Source organism: Gorilla gorilla, chromosome 18 (assembly GCF_029281585.2).
Source record: "Gorilla gorilla gorilla isolate KB3781 chromosome 18, NHGRI_mGorGor1-v2.1_pri, whole genome shotgun sequence".
Lineage (NCBI taxonomy): Eukaryota > Metazoa > Chordata > Mammalia > Primates > Hominidae > Gorilla > Gorilla gorilla.
Window position 1 is genome coordinate 81,596,951 of NC_073242.2, and position 24,623 is coordinate 81,621,573.

Sequence of the window (24,623 nt, forward strand, 5' to 3'; positions counted from 1 at the left end):
ATTTCACTGGAATATTTGTGTTTATGAAGACATCCTGATGAATGAGACTTTTTTTTCAGTTCATGAAATTTTCACCATAAAAGAACCCTGAATTCCTATTTTGAAATCCATTGTGCCATTTTTATTCTGCCTGTATTTGAATATAGCATCAATATTTAACTACTCATTAAATGAAGTGTGACTTTTATAGTGAAAATGTCAGTCTTTGCAGTTCATTAGATTCATTTAAAGTATAGCTGCTTGATATTTTTTTCCTGGAAGAATAAAAGAACTGTGAATTGAAGACATAAACTTTAAATTTAAGCATGTGTTTTCTTCAAAATTAACATTCAGGATCTGTAACATTATTCATGAGATTGAGGGGCTGTTTGCATCTTTCTGCATTTACTTAGTGACTGTCGTCTTTTATGGAGTATAGAGCTGTTTATCACAGTTGGATATGACCAGTGGAATGTCACTGTGGACATTAAGATGTCATAAGCTATTATGAATCTCTAGAATTCTGCATGTAGTATTAAAAACATTATCTTGAACTATGGCATCAGAAAAAATAAACCCTGGAAGATGTGAAATTTAATAACTCACTGAATCCAATAGGGCCTAAAAGTGGTCAATTTCAGTTTTAAAAAATAATTCTGATAAGACTTTAGACTGCCTGAAAGAAAATGATATATTAAAAATGGAATTTGAGAAATGAATTCAAATGAATTTTTTAGATGTTTGCAATTCTTTCTTCCTAAAATTACTATGATTTACATGTATGGAGCAGTAAATGCAAATGATTTCCAATCACCACGGGTACGTGTACTCAATTTCAAAGTCTCTTAATGAGCATTGAGAAGATTTCAGCATTCACTAAACAAGACATAAAGCAAATGAACTCTTCAGTGCCCTCCCCTTCCCACAGAGGGCTGAAAGGGACTCACTCTTGTTACAAGAACACGGCCACTCCTCCCTCTCTTCCTCTTCCCAGTCCATCCCTCACCCCAGTTTCAGCCACCATCCAAACAGAAATCGCAGCATGGCCCTTGAAGCACATTGAGCTTAAAAGTGCCTAGAAGATAAAGCCTAAACTGCAGCACGACAGGCAAGACCTTTCAAAATCTGGCCTCGACCCTCCTCTCTGGGTCTCCTTTCTGAGAACCCCTATTTTCTGCCTTTTCACAACTCCACACTTATGCATGATGCTGTTTTCCCTCCCTGGCTCACCCACCCCAGTGTTCTTCTTCTGTGATGGTAACCTCCCCAGAAAGTCTCTTGAGCTAGAGTGATCATTATTAAATTTTAAAAAAAAAAAATCCTACTTTGTTCTATTCTGATTTCAAAAACCTGAAAGGCAAGATATTTGAGGGAAAAAAGAGAATATGGTTTTGATGCTTTTTAAAAAGTAAATTTGCAGGACCTGACAATCCCATGCTTTGTGTGTGCTGATCACACTGCAATCTAATCAGGTACAGTAAATAAAATGACTTGAGAACCTTTCTGACGAATGCAAAGGCTGATGATATTTTGTGGGTGGAGGGCTATTCATGTATCTTCTTTGAGTATACTAAAGATCCATTTAATTAAGTTTGGGGAGGGGGGTTCTCTATCTTTTCCTCTGTCCTTTTTTCCTGAAGCTCTCCTACTGGAAAGGGAATGGAAGAAAACCTTATGTGGAGTCCGGAGTGCCTACCCAAATTACTAAGACAATAAAGGACATACAAAAGAAGATAATCAAATGCTACTTTGGGTACTTGGGCACTTGCTAAGAGCATGCATCCTGCAATCAGTAACATTACCATCTATACTCAGAGGGCAAACGCTAATTTCAAATCAAGAGCAATGTCAAGGATTTATCACTGCAACCCAAAGTATCTTTGCTATCAAAGACAGTGGGGGCATGAACTACAAAGGCAATAACTAAAAAGAGGGGCTCATCTCACACCTCTACTCCTCTCCAATATTGGGAAGTCCATCTGAGTTCTAGAGAGTGCACATGCCAAAATGCAAGTGCGTGCATGCGTGCGTACACACACACACGCACACCATTCCAACATTTTCCCACATTTTGTCCACTCCCTCTCTTCCTTGTTATGGGTAGCAGCAGTGATAATGTACTTTAATGGAAACCTGCCTAATGAACCCAAAAGAAAAACGATTAGGAAAAAAATATGCAATACATCGCATTGAAAGGTGCCCATAATTAAATTACTTGTTACCGTTTTTAAATAGTGCAAATATTAGTATGCCCACAAAGAACTAAAGGTTTGTTTGTTTTAATCTAGATCTTCCAGAATTGGCTGTTCAGGAACTGCCCATGTTGCCCAAAGTAGCTACTTTTTATAAGAATTTCCCACTGCCTTTGAAATATTCTCTGACATTCCCATTGGCTTAAGTATTCTCATACTTTTCTGCCTAAATTTGTAGTTTCCCAAGTTTAATTACCCCAGAACAATCTGGTCATCAATAACCAAATAAAAGAGGATGGTATTTTTTTCCCTCATAAATCTATTCATCAAGATTCGACCAAGCCTGCCTGGAATGTCCAGGGAAAGCTTCAATAATCAGGGAGAAATGAGTTGCAGAAACTCAAAGAGAACAGAATAGCCAAGGCAGGAGATTACGAAGCCAGGAGATGAGGGTACACTGAATTAAACATTCTTAAGCAGACTTACATACATAATGAATTGGTCAATTCTGTCCAATGTTTCTGAAAGAGATTACCCTTCCAACAAGCCAAATGAGTGTTCAAGGATGGTAGCTCGGATGGATTCCTGAACAAAATAAGTGTTAATCACTTTATCTCCCCCAATCTTTTTTGTGAAGAAGAGCAACTTTTCATTTCCATAAAGCCTTGAAATCGTTGGTCGGCAGGGGATGGGGGTGGTGGGGGAGGGCTGGTTAGAGGATACAGACAATGAAGTCCCTGAAAAGGGGGATTTCCTGACAATAAACCCCTGATCAGAGCCAGAGAGGGGACATTGTTGTCTTCAGCACTCCCCTCTCCTTTGGGAATTCCAGGCGTAGTAGAGAGAAGAGGGTCACAGTGACAACTGCTTGGGAAGGCTCTAACCAGGTAGTCTTTGCGATTTTCTGTTTGGGAAAAGCTGGCCTACAACAATACATTTTCTTGGAATGTGTTCTTTTAAACAAATTGCTACAGACTTTCTGAAGACATCCTGTCAATTGTTCCAAAAATGTGTAATCAGCTTATGAAATCTTTAAGCAAAGAACACTAAATGTTAGCATAAAATCTCACAACTAGTTATGTATCGAGATTCTCCTACACACCAGGCACAGTGCTGGGTACTAAACACATAGCAGCGAACAAACGAAACACAGCGGTCACTACTCTCTGGAAATCACAGTTAGGAAAGACAATACTGCTCCTTAAATCTCTGTGCACTCCATGCCAGACACAGTAGCCATTCCATAAATATTTGAGGAATGAATGAATAAAAAGACTTCAGAGCTTGAGGTTCATGTGACTCAAGATTAAAAAATAAAAAAATAAAAAAGTAAAAGAAAAGAAAAAGCTAGCAGGTATACTAGAACCAAACACACAAAATAATGAGCCAGAGTGTGCTCCCACAATATTAGGAGAAATGGAACAAGAAATCAAAACGCTTGACATATTGCTCCTATTTATTATTTTAATATCATCGTTGCACAGAACCAGTCATTGGTGGTGCTTTAACAATTCCTCCTAAATAGCTCTGTGACTTAGTCCAAGCACCCAGAGACAGATGAGCCCCAATTCAGGCAAGTCCCCTGTTGAAGGACAACTATTTCCTCGAACGAACAAAGATCTTCTCTTCTCAATCCGCCAGATCACACGGCTTTATAAGTTTGAAACGTCTTTTTGCTAACCTAGAGATATTCTCTAACAGAAAGAGGGAGATGGAAAAAGAAAACATTTGCAAGGTGCTGAAACACGCGTAGATTATTTTACCTGATCCAGGAGCCTCCTTCCCTGGTGACTACCTACTCCTCAGAATGAGTGCTGGCCTTCTTAGCTATTCTGCGGAACACAATGATGGAGGCTCCTTTTAGCTCCATCAGGCCCTAGAGAAATAACTGCCCTATATTTAGATAGATGCCCTTTGTAACAAAGGAATAACTCATCCCAGTTAGCACTTTCTAAATGACAGAACCAGAAAGTTTTCGAAAATATTCTTCTAGCTCAGTGGCTCTGAACCAGGGGATGTTCGGCAATATCTAAAGACATATTTGGTTGTCATAACTGGGGGTGCTACTGGCATCTAGTGGGTAGAGGCCAGGGATGCTGCTAAACATCCTATGATAAACAGGAAAGTTCCCCAAAACAAAGAACTATTTAGCCCAAAACATCAACAGTGCTGAGATTAAGAAATCCTGCTTAAGTTATACATTAAATAAAGAACAGCGGGGCATCTATTGGTGACCCCAGATAGTTCTGTTAAAATATTCTGAAGTAGGATTCTTCTCCCAGAGTCTATGTTCAGCAACTTATCCAGATGTTAAAAACTGACCTGATCTTAGGATGTTAACAATATTTTAGAATAATAATGATGATAATGGTAACACTAATGAAATCATTGGTATACAGAGAGTTATAGTGTATATTTACAATGACCCTATGTTGCAAATGTTATTAGTGTCCTCTAGAAGGTAACTGTATTAATCACATACAATAACTCTATGGAGTAGGTGGGTTTATAACCCCCTAGGAAGTGTGTGCTATGGGCAAGACTTGATCCGTTTTTTTTTTTCACCACCATCTGTCCAGCACCCAGCAGAGTGAAATCTCCATTTCAGAAATAATGATGCTGAGAGGCTCAGGAACATGCCAGAGATCACAGGGCCAATAAATGGTGGAACCCCAGTTCAAACCGGGCAGACTGCCTGGTTCCCTAGCCTCTCTCTCTCGCACCCTGCCAGCCGGCCAACTGCTTCACATGAGGAGCCATTGAAACCCATTAGACCTCTTGAGTCTAACCTTAGATAAGCAGAACCAACCTAAGGGGGAAGGAATTAGGCTGCTTTCCAAAGTTACCAAAAGTTTCCCAATATTCAAGAGACTGATTAAACAAACCAGTGACCCCAAGACAATGGTGAAGTACATTTGTATTGCCATGAGACACTTGAAAACAATCTAAGAGGGTGGCTGGTTTTATAAGAGGTTAACTGCTTCTCAGTTTGAGCAAGACTCATGTGGCACCAGGCACTAGGCACTGGGCAGGCTTCCTGAAGCTAAAACGGCCACTTTCTCAAAGGACAAATGCCCTGCATGAGTGCAGAAACTCTTTGCAACTACTAGGGAGCTAACTCAGGGATCATGGGATTTACATGTGGACCAGACAACAACTTGGCCACCAGTCCAGTGGATCCCCAATGCCAAGTTAACCTTAGCACAGTCTTCGGGTAAAATCTAGATCAATGCTGATTATATCAGGAGGTCAACTTTCAGGAATTAATACTTTTTGAATGATAAGAGAGTGCAAACATTAATTTAAAGTCTCAGAGAGTATACTAATTTTCCTGTTTTCATCATTTCAGTAGATTCTATAATTCTAGGGGGGGAAATGTCCCATAAGAAATAAATTCTAGCAAGTACTGTAAATAAAGAATTGTATCCACCTTTATAAAAAGACTAAAAGAAGAAGAGATAAGAGCTTGTTTTTTAGTTTTACAATATTGACATAGTAGTCTTTATTTTTTTTTTTTAAATGTGGAAACTTCCCTTTTAGAACGATAAGAATACTAGCCTGGACACTATACAAACATAGTCATTGTACTTATAAGTGCTTTAAGTATTTATTCATAGCCTGCCTTTCTCTACAAAGGAAGTGAGGTGACTTTTAAAAGCATATTTGATTTTTAAAAGGTAAGTAACAGGTGAATCAAAGCAAGGAAAAAGTAAATTTGAGAAAATAATAAAGCCTAGATGGCCAGCACACAGGAATGCATATCCTACTGCCCTAGACAGCTACTAAATGGGTTTCCTGTTTGACTCCAAGCTTCTTGGCCATCAATGCAAAGAAAGAACAAGAATGGTAAGGTTAATGCCCAATAAGATACAGCGAAGTGGATTTTTTTCAGTTCTTCTTGATATAGTAACCTAAGAAGATTCTCTGTAAATCATGATTTAAAAAGACACCATGAGGTGTAATGAGCTATACATTGTAAATAGAACTTTTTTTAAAAAATGATGTTCACGAAACTATTACTCATGATCCTCTCAATACAAAGTGAAGCCTTAATCAGTGTGCAATTCAATAAAGCAGAGAGGGCCTGTGAAGGCAACTGTGAAGTGGGGTGCCACATAACATGCCATCGTGAGCATTCAGCTCTCTCACAAGTCTGGCAGAAATCTCTTATCAAATTAGGTTATCTGGATGAACGGAAGGAAGCAAGGCATCTTCTTCATGCCATTCTCCTTAGATATATTATTTCTTCCAACAGATTTTATTAACACAAACTGGGCAGCAGGGACTTCAAGAACGACAAAAATCCTGTGTCAAAACCATTACATATGTTGGCAACATTTATCATCAGGAAAAGCATCCCAGGAAGTTGAATTCTAATGTATGGGTGGTGTTACAATGGAAATTTTAGTGTGCAACTGGAATCAGGCCATGAGTTTTGCCTGTCATCAAATGTATCTGTTAACTTAGGGTTGAACTGCCCCCCACCCCACTTTTTTTTTTTTTTTTGAGACAGTGTCTCACTCTCTTGCCCAGGTTAAAGTGCAGTGCCATGATCTCAACCCACTGCAACCTCCGCCTCCCAGGTTCAAGCAATTCTCTGGCCTCAATCTCCCAAGTAGCTGGGATTACAGGTGCCTGCCACCACGCCCGGCTACTTTTTATATTTGTAGTAGAGACGGGGTTTCACCATGTTGGTCATGGTTGGCCAGGATGGTCTGGAACTCCTGACCTCAGGTGATATGCCCTGCCTCGGCCTCCCAAAGTGTTGGGAATGTAGGCATGAGCCACCATGCCTGGCCCCTCTTTTTTTTTTTTTTTTTTTTAACTATACCCTTCTCTTTTTCCTCTCTACAACTGAATGGTCTTTCTCCCTGATATAAGAATCTTCTAGATCACTCCCATCCATTGCATTCTTCTTGGTCTTCTGTTATCACTCTTCTTACTCATCTTACTAGCTTTTAACTTGACTACGTTTTCCTTTACTTGGTTTCTGCCTTGGACTTCCACAAGCTTCACCCTAATAATCATGCAGCCTTGAAAAACATGGAGGAAGGAAAATGCTGTCACCTGCCATCTTGTACCTGCTTAAAGCTCCACTGTTTTCAGTGTTTAAACTATGAAGAAAGGCTCCGATGATTAAAGCTGTATAGTCAAAACTACAGTGTCTTCTAGGAATCTAGGATTGAGACAAGATGTAAAAAGAGGAACATGTAATATATTATTTTACCCCATTGGCAATTAGAAATCGTTAGCCAAAGCCAGGATTGGGGAGGATATTCGAAAAGTTATTAATGCAGACAGAGCAAGGCTTTTATGCCACCAAGAAAGTTATTTATTATAAACAATGGGTTTTGAGTCACATGGACAATAGCTATTTTAAAAACAATGAATATATCCAGGAAAGGTGCAAAAATATAAAGGCAGGCAATCCTAGTTTGTGGTGCTGATCTATTACCACTGCAATGACTGTCAATAGTGACCCTGAGCAGAACTCAAACAGTTAAGAAAACTCACCAGCTGTTTTCCAAGGAATTTTATTTTTGCTTAAGGTGGTAAGTTTGATACTAAATACGGAGGGTGTTCAATGTCAAGTTGAGGACATAGCAATTTACCCTGCAGGCCAGTGTTCCCAGTGTCTACTATTCATATTAGATTAACTTAAGTGGTATATAAAAAAACTTTTTAAAAGTTTAATAGCTATGCATTTATTGTATGGGTAATCTTTACACATTGCAAGCAATACAGGGTCGCCATATGCAATGGTGATACAAATTAAAAAGTGGGTCAATGTAAAAAATTATAAATAATAGCAGTGATAGGTAGATACAGCAGAAATGAAAGTGGCAAATCTGAGAACACATTGCAAGACACTGGAAGTGTTCAGAAGGAAAATGGTAGCTGTCTAAGCTATCCTTTAGAAGATTAAACCAGAAGTAAAGCATAGATTCCATTGAAGGTGAGAAAAGATGACAAGCAGGGAGAGAGGCCTGGGCTAGGATACTGACGGCTGAAAGAAAAGAAAAAGATTATCAGAAGGATAATAAAGAAGACATGAAGACTCCCTGGACTAAGGGAATGAAAGAAGCCAAGTAATCTAAATTAATTTTGAAGTTTTGCACCTGGAAATATGGCACTGAAAAAAACAGAAATTCAAGGGGGAGTTTGGGGGGCAGTGGGGATGCAGGTTGCCCTCTGGCTTATGCTGGATTTGAACTGACGGCAGACAGGGAAGCGGTCATAGCCTGGAGAGAGCCACTATGCAGGAGATGAGAAATGTAGATCACAGTAGAGATGAGGATTTGAGACCCTGGGGTAAATTGCAAAAATGGCCACAATTCTCCACACCCCTGTCTATCCATGCCCTTCTGTAATGTAACTTTGTGGCTCCTCCCATCAAGGAATGGATTCTGTGTCCTCTCCCCTAGAACCTGGGCTGGCCCAGTGACTTGCTTTAGCCAGTAGAATGTAGTAGAAGGAACAGTGTGCCATTTCTGGGCCTGGACTCAAGGATTCTTGTGTACTTTCCTGCTGTCCCAAAATACTGCCATCATGAACAAGCTCAGGCAGGCGTGCTGGAGGTGAAAGATACATGCCAGAGAACTGAGGGACCCCGGTGGACAGCCAGCCAACCTCCTGAAGCAAACCCTCCCTGCCAATCTGCAGTTGACTGCAAACACATAAGAGACCCAGAAGAGGATAAGCACTGCCCTTCTGAGCCCAGCCTAAATTGCTGATATGCAGAATCAGAAACAAAATATGTGTTTTTGAAGTCACAAAGTTTAGAGGCGGTTTATCACTAGCGATAGATAACTGGTACAAACAACACAGGTCTGCCTAAAATGTGAAAAACATACGAAGGCAAAACAGTAAGAGGTCAAGCTTTAGGAGGATATTCCCAATTCCTGGGAAGAAGGGGGAAAGCTGTAGACAAGACAACAGGGCAATGGCAATCAGAAACATTCAAGTATATAATATCAGGGAACCAGGAACATGGGGGCAGGGGACACAGAGGATAAAAGTGGGGGTAGGAGAAGTCAAGGACTCATCAGGGAAGTATAACACTGGGCTTAGCAGAGCATCTGCCTAGAGAAGGCACTGGTATTTTCGCATGAATGATTGAAGTTTGATCTGTCAAGGCAGAGCTCGCTGGAGAAGAGTGAGAAGACAGTGTCAGTAACGTAACAAGGAATAGAAGTGGTCTATGGAGTGTTAAGGAGGGCCTGGGCGGGAAAGATATGGAACCCTAGGTAAAGATTACTTGTTTGAAGAATCATTCAGAGAGATGTTGAAGACGAGGTCAACAGAGTTGGACAAAAGTGTAAATGTGAATGGTCCTTTCTCTAGGACCCTACAATCACAAGTGTGGCTGGGACCATCCATGCCAGCATCACTTGGGAACTTGTTAGCAATGCCCACTCTCAGGCCCACCCCAGACCTACTACCTGTCTTTTATCCACATCCCCATGTGCCATTCAAGTTTGAGAAGCTCTGTTCTAGGAAGTACAAAGACAAGGAACTGAAGAGCATTTAATGACATCTTGAGAAAGTCATTCTGTTTTGAATTCCCTTTCAATCCCCCAGATAAAATAAGACAAAGTCTTGGCTTGGTACTAAGCCATCTTTGACACCTCCCTAACACTTGCAAATCTCCCTTTTCAACAGAGTTCAACAGAGAGCAGAGCCTTAGGCAAGCAAGGTCTCCAGTGAGATTTGAAAAACACTGTTTACACCCCTTTTGTGTTTATTTTTAGGATTTTCTTTTAGGTGTGGAAAGCAATCAGGTTTTCCATTTGCAGTAGTCTTAATTTCACATTAATTTATTTAAGAGAAAAAAAGAGGTAAATAAAAATATGTAGCATATAATAATGTGGATGCAAATGAGAAGACAGCAAAAGTTGTTACGAGTGAGGTGGCACTCAAAGCGAAGACTGGAAAATCTATAGTGGAAGTCAGAAGACATCTGGGCACATTTGAAGGTAGAAAGGCAAGAGACAGGAAAGATGGGAGCTGTCTGCAGAACAAAGAATATTCAACAGGCAGGAAGGACTGTTGGAAGGATTTATCCCAGAGTAGAAGCTGCCCTCTCTGGGCCTGGAAGAAAGAAAGAACTGGTCCCTGAATGGGTGAGGATGACAAATCAGAGATCTAAGGCAGATAATATCAAATTCTTCATAAGTAAAAGATTGGAGGTCCCCTCTAAAATGAGGGTAGGTTGGTTTGACTGGGACTGCAAAAGAGTATGAAAGACTTGGAATATCCATTGTGGACAATGCCCAAGAGAATAAACAGATGAAAAGGATTCCGCAGCAAAGGCCCAGGGACAGTCAGGCAGCATTAATTTTTAGTAAGGAAAATGGACACAGTTTATCCCAAAGCTGAGAAATGAAACTCTAAGGCTGACACAAAAAATACAACAGCAAAGAAAGGGGGCAGAGGAGATTAGGTAGTAGTGGCAAGCATAGCTGACAAGTCCTCATAGTCAAGGTTACATACAAAGTCAAAGGTTGGCTAGGTGCAGTGGCTCATGTCTGTAATTCCAACTCTTTGCAGGGCTATGGCGAGAGGATCACTTGAGGCCAGGAGTTCAAGACCAGTCTGGTCAACATAGCGAGACCCCATCTCTACAAAAATATTAAAAATTAGCTGGGTATGGGGTGTGCACTTGCAGTCCTAGCTACTCAGGAAACTAAATTAGGAGGTTTGCTTGAACCCAGGAGTTTGAGGCTGCAGTGGCTATGATCACACCACTGCACTCCAGCCGGGGCAACACAACAAGACCCTGACTCTTAAAAAAAACAAAAAAGAGTTAATGGAAGAGGCCAGTAGACTGGACTCTGGGAACAAGATTCTCAGTGGATATAGGGATATAAGAAGCGAGAAATAAACTAGGTTTGATCAAAAAGGAAAAACATCATGTTTTTAAAAAACTGGTTTTTAAAATGTCAACTAAATATTAACTAATGTTCAAAATTTTGTTACCAAGAGTTGGGACTTGATAAATGGCACTACAAAAACTCAGGAAAAAATTTGAAAAAAAGAGAAATTTGGGCCTAAAATGCAGGTAATCAATTAAAATTAGGACATAATGATGTGTGGTTCTTGCAAAGAACATAAATCACTGGGTATTTTAAGTGTGCTCAAAATAAAATCCCAAAACTGAAGAAAGGCCTGAATAGATATAAATCTTATCACAGTGTGTCTCTCTCACCAAAAGAGGATCATCCAAGAAGCACATAAAAACTAAAACTGTGAAGTTTAGGAAAAACAAGAACACTACAGAGTATACATAAAATTTCAAACTTGGAGATACCCAAGAAGGGTTTCTCAGACCTCACCCATCGCTCACTCACACACAGCACACTTGCTGAACTACCTGGTGTCCCTTCCTTTCCACTCACTCCCTCCATAGTAATTGAGAGTTTCACTGGGCACATGGCCAGGCACAATATAAAGTACATTTCCTGAGTACCCAGGTGTGGCCATGTGATGAAGGCTAGCCAGTGAGATATAAGCAAAGTGGCATGTGGCAGCTTCTGGAAACCTCCGTTTGCCCTTGATCCCCTTCAATCCCCTTCGTCCTTCTTGCTGGTCAGACCATGGAGGTTGACTAGAGGTCAACCTTGAGCCATAAGGATAAGGGTCACAGGATAGCTAGAGGCAGCTTGGCTCTTCAGTGTTTAAGAAGCCTCCATACTAGCCTTGGACTACTTCCCTCTAGATTTGGTTAGGGAAACAAGAAATGAGTATCTACTTCATTTAAGACATTGCTGTTCAAGATTTTTTCTATTACATGTAAGTTGAACCCTAATGTACCCTCTTTGCTATTATGGGGGCCTCCTATTCCTTGACCATTTCTTCAATGGCCTGAATAGTTGGATTAAAAGCAGTCACTTCAATACCACATTTCCCTTAACTCCTGTTCTTCTCTCATCCCTGCCTAGGCAAAATCCACCACCAAGTCATCTTCATAACCATTGTTCTCTTCCTGCCACCAACACATCAAATACTGATTTAAAAATTAAAAATAAAATGTAAACTTAAACATTTCTAATAGGGATCATCACAACTGTAGTCCAACTCCTTGAAAATGGACAAGTGACTTCACTGCTGCATTCCTATTGCCTAGAAGTGTCTGACCCATACTATGTCAACACATATTCACTCAAATACTAAACTACAACCAGATCTTCTGCTCAGCAGTATTTTTATTCATCTCTAGTTCACTTCTTACCACATTTTATGTGCCAGGCACTTCTCTAAATGTGAGATGTACCATGTGCATCAAAGTAAATACACCCCCTATCCTCATGAAGTTTACATTTCAGTGGAAAGAGATCAACAAGAAGCAGATGAATAAATGAATAATCAAGAAACTCAAATAGGGTACATGCTATGAACAAAATTATGAAAGTAGAGAGATATTAATTAGAGGAATGGGGAAAAGGATATTTTAGAAATTGAGATTTTTTAAATGGTCAGGACATACTTGAAGGTGATATCTGGGCTCAGACATGGGTGCTGAGAAGAGGCCAGCCAAGTGAAGACATTTGGGGAGAGGGCTCTAGACAGAAAGAATATCAAGTTCAAAAAGATGGGATGAAGGCTGGTACCGTTAAAACACATAAAGTGAGGGTAGAGGGGAGGAGTGGTAAGAAAATGAGGTAGGAAAAGTACACAGGGATAGATCTCAGGCTTGTCAATCAATTCCCATGCCCATACATATTGTTCTCTCTCTCTCTCCTCTCTTTCCCAACATCTTTTCTACTGAAATACATATACACTATATATATATATATATATACATGTGTATATATAGAACAAGATATATTTCTCACTCTATATCCATACAGCCACTGAGAATCTTGTTCCCACAGTCCAATCCACTGGCCCTTTTCCTTAACTCTTGACATTTTTAAGAGTCAAGGTCTTGCTGTGTTTCCCAGGCTGGAAGCGCAGTGGTGTGTGTGTCTGTGTATGTGTACATATATATGTATATATACACATGTGTGCACATATTTACATATTTTATATATATATGAATCTTCAGCCATCTTTTCTTTCTTTCCTATTATCACAAAGAAATAGTTACCAAGGCTTCATTTAAGGGCTAACTCTCCTTTATCTACAGTGTTCGTTCCAACAGCAACTGACCACCCAATCCATCATTCAATAGCTCTCTCACTCTCTCTCTAATCTCTTCTTCAAACATGTTCAGACATTGTCTTGAAAATATCTTCTCATTAGCCCCACTTCAAAATGTCACCCTCTACCTATACACACATATATGTATGTAAACACATACATATGCAAATGTACCAAGACACACACATACACGGTTTACTAGCACCTACTCAATACAACCTAGGATCTTTCACCAGACATTCTAGTGTCTCCACAGTTTGTTCTCAACCAACCACATCTCCCACCATGGAAAGAGAAAATCTCATATCCATAGAATATCCAGGTGACCTATAGGTTTCTTGAAGGCAGACCACATCCAATCTTAGCCTCAACAAGAAGGGCGTTCCTAATATAAACAATATTTATGATATTTACATTACATAAGCACAGGCTCATTTTGGTTTCCACAAAGAATAATAATAAACATAGACAATGGAAATCCTCAGAAATCTTCAAAATCATCAAGCTTCACTCCAGTTAGCCATTTCAATGGACTTTGCTTTGCTTTCCTATCCTACAACCACGTTGTCTCATTGTGACATCAGCACTTTGTTTTTCCTCTGAAGAACCACTGCTCCATACTCTTAGCTCGTGTGGCTTCCAAGAAGATGACAGTGTCCAGCTCCCGCACTGGCATGCCTACGTGGCTACGAGCCCGGGCATGGGATCCAAGTCTATCCAATGAGACTTGATCCAGAAAAGCTGCTGAAACATGCAAGAAAGAATCTCTCCCTCTTGAAGAGGCTGAGCTGTGAGAATGTAACTTGTAGCTGCTGCTGGACAACTTCCCACTACTTGAGTACAGCCTGGCTGATATGATAAAAAAAAAAGAAAGAAAAAGAAAAAAACAGATGAAAGCAGAGCAAATATAATAAAGTCTTGATAGCATCCCTTGAGACTCTAGATCCAGCTATGCCTGAAACAAAACTTACAATCCCTTTTCTATGTAACTCAGTTTGACTGAAGTCTTTTTCTCACTTGCAACCAAAGCATTTTTACTAAAACAATCATTTTAACCACTTTTCCATTAAACATTTTTATTAGAATTTTTAAATAAGTCAAATAATAAGGGTTGAATCTCTCATTAAAGATAAGTTGGCATCAAGGAGCAGCACGATGGATCTACCGAGTATATTTTATTAACTGTTCGATATTTCTAGATTTAACTCATCCCCTTTTGAAGAAGATCAACTTCCAACCAATCATACATATTTAATAAAAGTTTTCTAGTCAGGTCAGCATTTTGAACTTCTACTTCCTACACCTAGGAGATTTTTTTAAAAAACTGTAGAATTTGTATTATTCTACAGTAAATCCCTTGCTTATTACAAATTAGCTGTAGAAATTGCTGGAAAAAATCTCACAATATGGTACAGTTATACTACATCCATTTAAAATAAATTGAATTTTAAAACTCACTCTTATCACCATCTTTGACATAATTCTTCTGCATAAACAATTTAGTCAATGTAGATAAGGCTACATTAAATTTGCAACATTTAGAATAGAAGGACCCAGCTTAAAACCTCACTCCCCCAAAAGAATGAGTATATATCATTCAAATATGAATTTAGAGTAAAAACTCAAATGTGTCTTCATATTAGCCCATTTGTCTATCTTCAAATTCTTCTTTTACAAACAAAGCAAAATTGAATTAAGATTAAAGACAGAATGTTAATCATACAAGAAGGGCCATTTTCCAGGGCCTGGCATGTTTTACACAAGCATGAAAGATATTTAAGAGAACATGGCCTCCCTGAGGAAGAGATTAAGGATACAAACCTAGGAAACAAACAAAATAAAACGATCTACCTCTAAGGGATAAGATTAAACCTGTGAGAAGCTCATGCGCACCTTAAATAAAAGCCTCTACTCCTTATATTTTTAAACAGGATTTTTCTTTATTTTTTTAGAGCACTAAATCCACCTTCAAAATATATTTGAATTTGTAAGTATACTCAACAAAAATCCTGTCCTTTCTTATTAACCATACTCAAAACAGATTCTCTAAAATAGTTATGACACCATTAACATTTCACGAAATCCAAAACAAATGTGTCTTCCAAAAAAATAAATGTTTTCATTCATAAATGGCTAATATGGTTTTAAATTATGTTATCACAAATTTTGCATCGTTGCCCCTTAATAACCATTTAAGAATGTTTCCTTCCAAATAGCTATTAAGAGAGAAAGGATGTTTCATCATGCATACACACACATAAACACACACTCCTTGTTTATGTCATTGTTTTTAATGGTGCAGTAGGATTTCCAAACTCTTCAAGTTTCACACATTCAGGAATGTTTCCTTCCAAATAACTATTAAGAGAGAAAGGATGTTTCATCGTGCAAACACACACATAAACACACACTCCTTGTTTATGTCATTGTTTTTAACAGTGCAGTAGGATTTCCAAATTCTCCGTTTCACATGTTACTTCCTAAGTTACTGCCTCACTGACTGGGAAGTTGAATTGGCAACACCAGCCAATCCTCAGGTCCAAGGATGTTGTCCTTGCATTTCCTGTCTCCTTCCTCTTGAAGGACTCAAATTCATTTCATTCATTTGCTTTACTACAAACAGAAAGACTCCATCTTTGGTTGTTCAGCCCCAAACTCTCTCTTGAGTTCCAGTGCATGACTCTGTGAGAATATACCACTGAAATATCCAAAATGAGCTTGATCTGGTTATCTTTCCTCAAAACCAGCTTCTCCTCTCTCCGCTCTGCTTCCACTCAAGGTCTTACCATTCGTCCAGGCCCCAAATTCAAACACCCTCAATCATTTCTGCTTCCTCTTTCTGCCTTCCAGTCAGGAGGTTCTGTTTAGTGCTTTCTTTTCTTTTGCATCCAAATTCACATCTCCTTGATTCAAATCCTTCCCATACCTTACCTTAACTGGGTGATGGCATCCTACTCCCGGTCTCTCCTACTCTTGCCGGGGCCTACACCAATCTACTCAAAAGGTCAGATCAATCTTTACAAAAGTAAAACTCTAACCAAGCCACCGGTCCACTTAAAATTTTTCAGGCTGGGCGCAGTGGTTCACACCTGTAATCTCAGCACTTTGGGAGGTCAAAGGCAGGAGGATCACTGGCGGCCAAGAATTCAAGACCAACCCTGGCGACATAGCAAGACCCTATCTCTGCAAAAAATAAAATGAAAAAGTTAGCCAAGCATGGCGAACACACACCTGTGGTCCCAGCTACTCAGGAGGCCTCCCAGGAGGGCTGAGTAGCTGGGACCACAGGTATGTGTGCATCTCTTGAGCCTGGGAAATTGAGGCTACAATAAGCCATGGTTACTGCACTCAAGCCTGGGTGACACAGCAAGACTCCATCTCAAAAAATATTTATGTGTGTATGTATATTCTTCTAATGCACTCAGTTGCAGACACCGTTGACTTTCCAACAGCCTTCTTCCTTGCTAACAGAGCATAACACTAATTAATTATGCTCACGTAGCAATGCCCAGCCTCAAGGGATATTGGATTGGTCTAAACTGATCAAAGTAATCTTCCTCTTTGCTAGTGAGTAGCCTAGGGTTGGTACGCAACCCATTTCTGACCAATAAGATAAAAGACAGGGTCTAGTGGAAAAGCTTTTCCTTCTTGCCAAGGGATGTACAGGAAGAGAAAGTACTCATTTGTGACCACTCCCACCACCATCACCTTGCTTCTTATTTTGTGTGTTTTCATGTGAGGATGTGACACCCAGAGCTACAGCAGCCAACTTGTAGCCATGGGAAGACTGCTAAAACTCCAAGGATAGCAGAATAAAAAGAAAATCAAAGAAGGGCTCTTCAAGACATGATTGAACCATCCAAAACAACCTGGCACTGCCAACCCAAAGACTTCTTTGAAGGTAAACAAGTGTCTTTTATGGTTTATGCCACCATTTGTTGAGTTTTCTGTTCTCTGCAGCCCAAGGCACTCTAACTGATAAACTTAGAAAGAGCAAACTCTTGACCTTAGAAGGCCCTCTGCTTGATGTGCTACTCAAAGTGTAGTCTACAGACCCACAACCTTAGCATTGCCTGGGAGCCCAGCCCTGGGCCCATGAATCAGAATCTCCAAGGGTAAAGTCCAAAAGCCTGTGTTATAACAAGCTCCCAGGTGGTTCTTGTGCATGGTAAAGTTTGAGAAACACTGCCCTACAAAATGATCACAAATTATTTTTTACCATCTCAGCTACTACCGTACATAGCATGAGGTGCACTTGATCTGCAATTTGTCTGGTGGCAGTAACCTTTCCGGGTTTGAGCATCATTTGTTGCTCCTTTAGTTTCTTCTCCTCTTAATCAAAATCTTCAAACTTGAATCCTCCAGGTCCTGAGAGGATTACAAAGGTCTGAATATGAGACAGGCTGTGAAACAGGCCGTGATGAACTATGGGGTACAGGCACATCTGAAGGACACCGAGCAGATGTTGCCATACAAGGATATTGGTTCAGTGTTGCCAGATTTCTAAAGAAAAGCTGGAATCCAGATTTATATGCAAAGTTTTTTAGATATAGACAACCAAGCCTTTTTTAATGCTCTGCAGATTAAACCAATTTTCAAGAGGATTCACATCCAGCTGAGTTTGTGACATGAAGTAGATTCCTTGAAATATCGACACATACTTTGAAAACTGTGACCACCTACATGCATTGACTTCATTTAAAATGACTAAAATTAATTTTCTTTGGCTAACTATATGCTAGTCTCTACTGAGCACAGGGTCTTCATCAGTAGCCCAGCATCTGGAGTGGTCAAATAAAGAGTTTGTGGACCTCTAGTTAGGAGCAGCAGGACTGTTTTATCCATTAGTCACTATACACCACACACTTAGAACTGCAAGCTTCTCATGGGCCCACAACAATGTTTAAAATGTGAGAAAAAAATAAACTGGCCACACATCACCAGAAAACTACGAAGTTACAACTAATAGATGTGAAGCTAAATATTTACAAAATGTAAACTAAGTCAACGGATCCATATCAACTCGGATATGGTATCATATCACATTAGATTAAATGCAGGACGTGGATGCATTTTAATGTTTGATGGGGCGTGGAGGGGAGCTCAGATCAATAGTGCTTAGAGCTGCCAAGGTTCTAAAAAGGCCCTGGGTACCAACCTGAAGCCAACCATTCTGTGGTAAGTCTGGTCTTCACAGGTGTCACAAATTTCTTTACGCAGCTCTACTCCATTCTATTCAACTGTCTACATAGTTGGACATGGGAGCAGAACTGTCCACATAGTTGCACGTAAACCATAAATGACTTATTAAAAAGTTATGTTTGGATCCTCATCTACATATGAATTTAAGACAAGAAGTACAAGAATCAGCACACAAGCAAGTTTTGAGGGTCCCACATAATGATTTTAATTATTTTTTGTTAATTTATTCCAACATTTAAAATTCATGATAATTCACATAAAAACCCAGATTATCATCCTCTTGAAAAAAGAACTGTAAAGTGTAGAGATATTGGACCCAAATGTTGGCATGGCAACACTCTACTAATGCTGACCAAGGCTATCCCTTTAAATGGGGTATGTTCTCTACTTGGCCGCAAACCCTGTCTCCATGTAGGCTAACTTGTTGTCCCAAGAGACAATTGAGTTTATGCCCCCTGGTTTAAGGCTCTTAGGAAAACCTTATTTCTTTTTCACAATGTGGCTTCAATATCTTACGTGAAGACCTGTCATGATAGGATACAGGAATCTCTCAATCTAAGAAGAGTTTCAATCAAATTCCCCCTCAATATGTTCTCAATTTGAACCATGATCCCCAAGAAGACGGACAAATGACAAATTACCCTGCAGTTTCTTTTGCCCTTCAAGCTAGCCAAGGCAGAAGCCCAATCAGGTGGAGTCAAAGCACTAATATAAGAATGTCTTAATTAATCAGAGTGATCAATAAATAATACACATAATAATTAGAAAGCAAAGTCTGGGACTGATAGAATAAAAACAACATAGCACTAATCTAAGCAAGGGTGAGAGGTCAATAGCCATAAATCAAAAGGAAAAGCCCTAAAAATATGCAGAAATAGCTAGTAACTAGAGTTTAGTCCAAGTTTGTTAACAACCCACTGTATGATTTCACCTCACACCTACATTAAATACAGTATCTTATTTTGGGATGGCAGAATTCTGACAACTACAGGTTGAGTATCCCTTATCTGAAATGCTTAGATCTAGAAGTTTCAGATTTAGGGGTTCTTCGGATTTTGGAATATTTGCATTATACTTACCAGTTCAGCATCCCTAATCCAAAAATCTGAAATCCGAAATGTTCCAATGAGCATTTCCTTTGACTGTCACATCAGTGCTCTAAAAAGTTTTGGATTTTGGAGTATGTTGGATTTCAGATTAGTGCTAAATTATATTTGCTAATTGATATTCTGTGTATTGTTTTCTTACTGGTGAAAAGACAAATTGAAATCAGGAAAGAAAAATTATAAATATATAGTCAAAGAGTCACCAAATCATTTGAGCAACATAATGAGTTTTTATTTCTTAATATACAGGGTTTAATTTGTTAACCACACCGGAAAAAGAAATGTTCAAACAGTTGACTTTCTACTTGAAATTAAAATGGAAATTAGCCCTTAGGAAACAGTGATGACTTTAAGTTTATACATCAGTGGCTGGTTCATGAATTATTAACTGATTTTAATGATCCTGGCTATATTTTATTTGAAGTTATTCTCCTACTTGCAACGACTTTTGAACCCACAAAACTCTTTCATCCATTCTCCACAGACACAGTACACTTTCATGAGCACTGACATTTGAAAAGGATCCATATACTCACAGAATGTAAAGATAATACACATGCATATAATTTATACAAAGGACTCTGGTCATTTGTTAAAGAGAGAAATGAATGAAACCCTATTATTCACGGTTTGTAAATAAATTTAAAGATAAGCGCTAACTTTCACTTGTTAAGCCTAGAGCCAAGAGTTCGGTGTTTCTTCTAAAGTTTCCCAGATGGTCATTAAAACAAGAGAGGGAAGAAACATACTTTCTTTGAAATCCATCATTTCCCATCCAGAAAGATAATACATGTCATCAAAATTAAGTCTTTAGAGATTAATTAATAATGTGAGTATTTTCAAATAAAATAAATGCATGTCTTTATATGCTAGTTTTTACATTTTCAGTATAAACCTATATTGAACAGCACCACTTCAGACACACAAATTAGCTGTGAAACAAAATGCTATAAACCTTTAATTAGCACTTGCTGCTTTATACCCATAAAGTTAATACTTCCTCTTCTACTATATTCTCTGTAAAGGAAAATTATGGGAAATAAAATTGTGTTTTTCACTTCTGAAAATAAAAGTAGCAAAATATAGTATTGTGGCTCAGTTTAAAGATAGTTATATTTTTACTTGCAAGGAAGTCAATACAAACATCCCTTACAATAAGTATAATTTGATTCCCACCAATATTAAGCGCTATGTCTAACTTTCATAACTTGGGTACACAGAGCACTGATGACGATCAGATTGCTAAATAAGTAAGAAAGCAAGTTATTTCAGGCAAATAGCTGCATTAAGAAAATACGACAGTAAGCCAACTTGCATCCACACTCCTGAAGCTGAACAAGCATCTCAATAAATAATGTCTGTTTTCAAGCTTTATATACCCTCCCTGAAATAAATGTTCTGAGCTTAAATAGACTCAAAATAGCCTTTCTCAGAAAATAAAAAAGAGACACACACAAAACACCCCCAATTTCCTCTGGTCCCTTGAAGTACCCTTGGGATCCCAGTGAACAGAGATTTGCCACGCATTGCAGTGACTGCATTTGTACAATAGGTTTCTATTTTGGTGTCATTCGAGTGTTGCTGATCTTAAATCAGAGAAAGGAGTTACATTAGGCAAGGTAATGGCTTCCAAAAATAAGAGTATGCCCAGTTTATACAAGGCTTGCATCCACATGCTAAGTTGTAAGGAGATAAATAATACCCCACTGGAACAATTAGGTGGATTCTCAGAAACACTACATACTTAATTAGGCTGCCTAAGTCCCTGACTGAGCATACATGGGGGACTTTTTAAAGCATTTAATAACCTGAGTAAATCCAAAATCAGAGGACACAAACTAATCCTTAACTCTGGCTCCAGCGATCGGCCTTTTCTTGCCTCTCTATAAATGCTTAGCGTAGCCCTTAGAATTCGGAGAGCAGGAACGCTCCAACCACCAAAGGGTTAAAGCACACGGAATAAAGTCCCCTCGATCTATATTTTTTGGGAGGCCCCTCTGTGCCAGACGCTGAGCTGGGCGATGATGACACGCGAGGGCGAGCAAGAGAGACCCTAATGGTCTTTTACAAACTTCAGCACTGGAGTTGGGAACGGAGTATAAACAAATAGAAAGGAACACGAGCCTCCATCAGCCACGGGGCACAGCAAACTGTTCCTCACTCTAGATGCAATTCCTCCTCTTCCTGTTATTTATTCATTAGTTTTGTTTAGCACCTTTCTTTCAGCAGGCTCCTTATTTCCTCCTGTTATCCAAGCAATCACAAACAAACTACGATTTGAAAGAAAAAGGGAGGGAGGAGGGAGGAGCAGGAGGAAGGGGAAAGAAAACCACATTCAAAAGGCACAGGCCATCCAGAGCCCGGCTGTTTCTCTGAATCTCGCCCTCAGGGTGATGTTTTCGACAAATTCGGCGCTGGGGGCTTCAGGGAGGACAGAGGACACCGGGTGGTGGGGGGGGGAATTCCGCGCGGCCCGCGTACCAGGGCTACGACTCTCGCCCGCCTCGCTGCTCCGAGCGACGCCCGCTGCCCTTCTGAGGTCCACCTCGCCACCTGGAACGCTCGGTCCTCGAAGTTGGCGCAGGGGGAGGTGGAGAAGGTGGGGTGACCCCAGGGTGTGGTGTGGAGGTCTCCAATCCCGATCTCCCCGAAATGCAAAACTCACCCCCCCCCAAAAAAAATGAGAGGAAAGAAGCCACTTACTCTAAGCGGGGAGGGGCGGGCACCCCGGTTCCGAGGTCCAAAGCGCCCTAGCGAAAGGGCAGCAAAGGCCACCTGCGGGGTCCCACCACTTCCCCCCACTCCCCTGTCCAGGCATACTCAAAAGTTTGTTCCTTTCCATCCGTAAGCGGCCCCGAGGCCGGCTCTGGAGTAGGTGGGGGAGGTAAGAAGGACTGGGGATGGGGGAGGGCAAGACCATCGGACCAGGAGATCAGGGACCCCTGCGTAGCCCCCACTCAGTCCAGGTGGGCTGCGATCGTGTTTACTAATAACAGCAACAAACAATCACACGCAAGCCCTTCTTTCAGTCCTCGGGCTCTCTTCGCTTCTTTGGGGCAGCAAAGGAGAGTCTGGCGGGGAGTTGGGAGGGAGCGGAGGGGCTGAGGAGAGCGCCGGCTGGGGGACAAAAAGCGGCGTGGGATGGGGCAGAAAGAGAAGCGGGGAGAGCTGGACAGAGACGAAGGCTCAAAGGTAGAGTAGACATGGGAGGAAAGAGGCCAAAGAAAAGTGCAGCAGGCGGTGAGCCCGAGCGCGGGGCGCGCCCGGGATGGGGAGGTGGCCCCCGCCCCCCGGCCCACCGGCCCATCCCGGTCACCTTGCTGTAGCCGTAGTACCCCAGGCACTGCGCGAAGTCCAGGCTGGCAGGGTCCCCGGCCGCCGCGGGGTAGAACCTCACATCCATGCCGAAGCTGGGCCCGGGGCCGGGGGCCGGGACTGGGGTTCGCCGGGGCCGGGACCCGCCTCCTCGCCGCCGCTAGATCCACCGTCGGGGGCGCCCGGGGGTGGCGCGCGGGACTCGCGGCCGGAGGGGCGCCGGGACCAGAGCCCGAGGAGCTCGGGAGCCGCGGCCGCCGCACACAAAGGCGCGGCCACGCGAGCCGCGGGAGAGCGGGAGGCGGCCGGGGGGACGCGCCCCGCCGGGGCACCGAGGCAGCGCTGCGCGCGGGCCGGGCGCCGGGGGCGCGGGGCGCGGCGCGGGGGCCCGGGTCGGCAAGGCGAGTTCAGGTGCGCTGGGCGAGGCTGGGACGGCGGCGGCGGCGGCGGCTGGCCCCGCTCCTCCTCCTCCTCCCCGGGCGGACTGAGGAGACGAGCCGCGGAGACAAGGGGCCCGGCCCCTCCCCTCCTTCTCCCCCTCCTGCCTCAGCCGCCGGTCCCCTCCCCGCGCCGCCGCCGCTCCGCCCCTCCCACCGCGGGCAGCTGGCGCGCCGCCCGCCCCGCCGGTGCGCTCCTCGGCCCGGACCGCCTCCGGGCGCGCCCACACCGCCCCGCCAGCCCCATCACCCCCGCCGCGGCCGCCCCCTCTCCGGGGCCCCTCTTCTCCCTACCTCGCCCCCCTTCCCGCTCCGGTCCTCTTTGTCCCCGCTGCCTCGGAGCGCTCCTCTCTCCCCTCCTTTCCTCGGCCGAAGCGGACGCCAGCCCTGCGTCCCGTGTGTCCCACCCTCCTCCTGCGCGACCACAGCTTCCCCGGGCCCCAGCATCCCCAAGCCGTCTGCTCCCTTCCTGTCGCTTTCCTCCCCACGCCCCCCTTCCTTCTTCATGGGTGCCTGTCCCCAGGCCCCTCTCCTCGACCCCGCCTTGCCTTTCGAATGTCCCCTGCGTGGACACACCTAACCCAGACGCCAACCTGCACGAGTGTCTCCCGGTAGCCGGGAGCCGGGACCCCAAGTTCACCTGTAGGATTTCCCAGAAGGGGTGTTGGGGCCTGACCTTTCACAGGTAGGCAGACTTGAAGCTTCCCAGGTGAAGCCTCGTGTCGGTTCTCTTCGTATTCTCTTTGCTCTTGTTTGTATTCGAAAGGCATTTGAGTAACTGGATCTAGGCAGATCATTCACTGCTCTGGGAGAGAAAATGTCCCTATTTTCCTAAAAGGTCCTAGCTGATTAACTTCCCCACTCTGCACTCACCCACCCCTCTTTATTTCTTTATCTTTCTTAAGCTCCATCTTTTTATTTATTTATTTTTTCTCATCGGCTTTATTGCTTTGAGTTAATCTGAGAGTTTGGCCTTCAGCCTTGGCGAAGGGAAGGGGCTTTATACTAGATGGGAACGTTGTGGAGAGGCCGTGAGATCTGCGCCCTCCCCAGTTTAGTTATCTGCGAGCTACTTTAACCAGAGTGGCGACATTCTGAAATATTTCCTATGACACTCGCTAACAGTTTCGTCCCCTGGTCACACCTTGCTGGCCCAGGGCCTGAGCTTTTTCAGACAAGCATGACATGGGTTTTCTTTTCATTTCTTCTGTTCTCCAAAGTAGATCGGGCTTGTGAAACCTGTGTGTGTA

General features: G+C 42.0%; 1 protein-coding gene across 2 annotated transcripts in view; it reads right to left on the reverse strand.

Moving 5' to 3' along the window:
• The window catches only part of TOX3 (TOX high mobility group box family member 3), a 110,803-nt gene extending 87,349 nt beyond the window's left edge, over positions 1-23,454 (reverse strand). For both annotated transcript variants that reach the window (XM_019012873.4, XM_004057642.5), the window contains exon 1: positions 22,938-23,454. In XM_019012873.4, coding sequence (XP_018868418.1) covers positions 22,938-23,024 — 87 coding nt within the window. In that variant the 5' untranslated portion in view covers positions 23,025-23,454. The remainder of the gene's footprint in view (positions 1-22,937) is intronic.
• Positions 23,455-24,623: the final 1,169 nt, after the last annotated feature.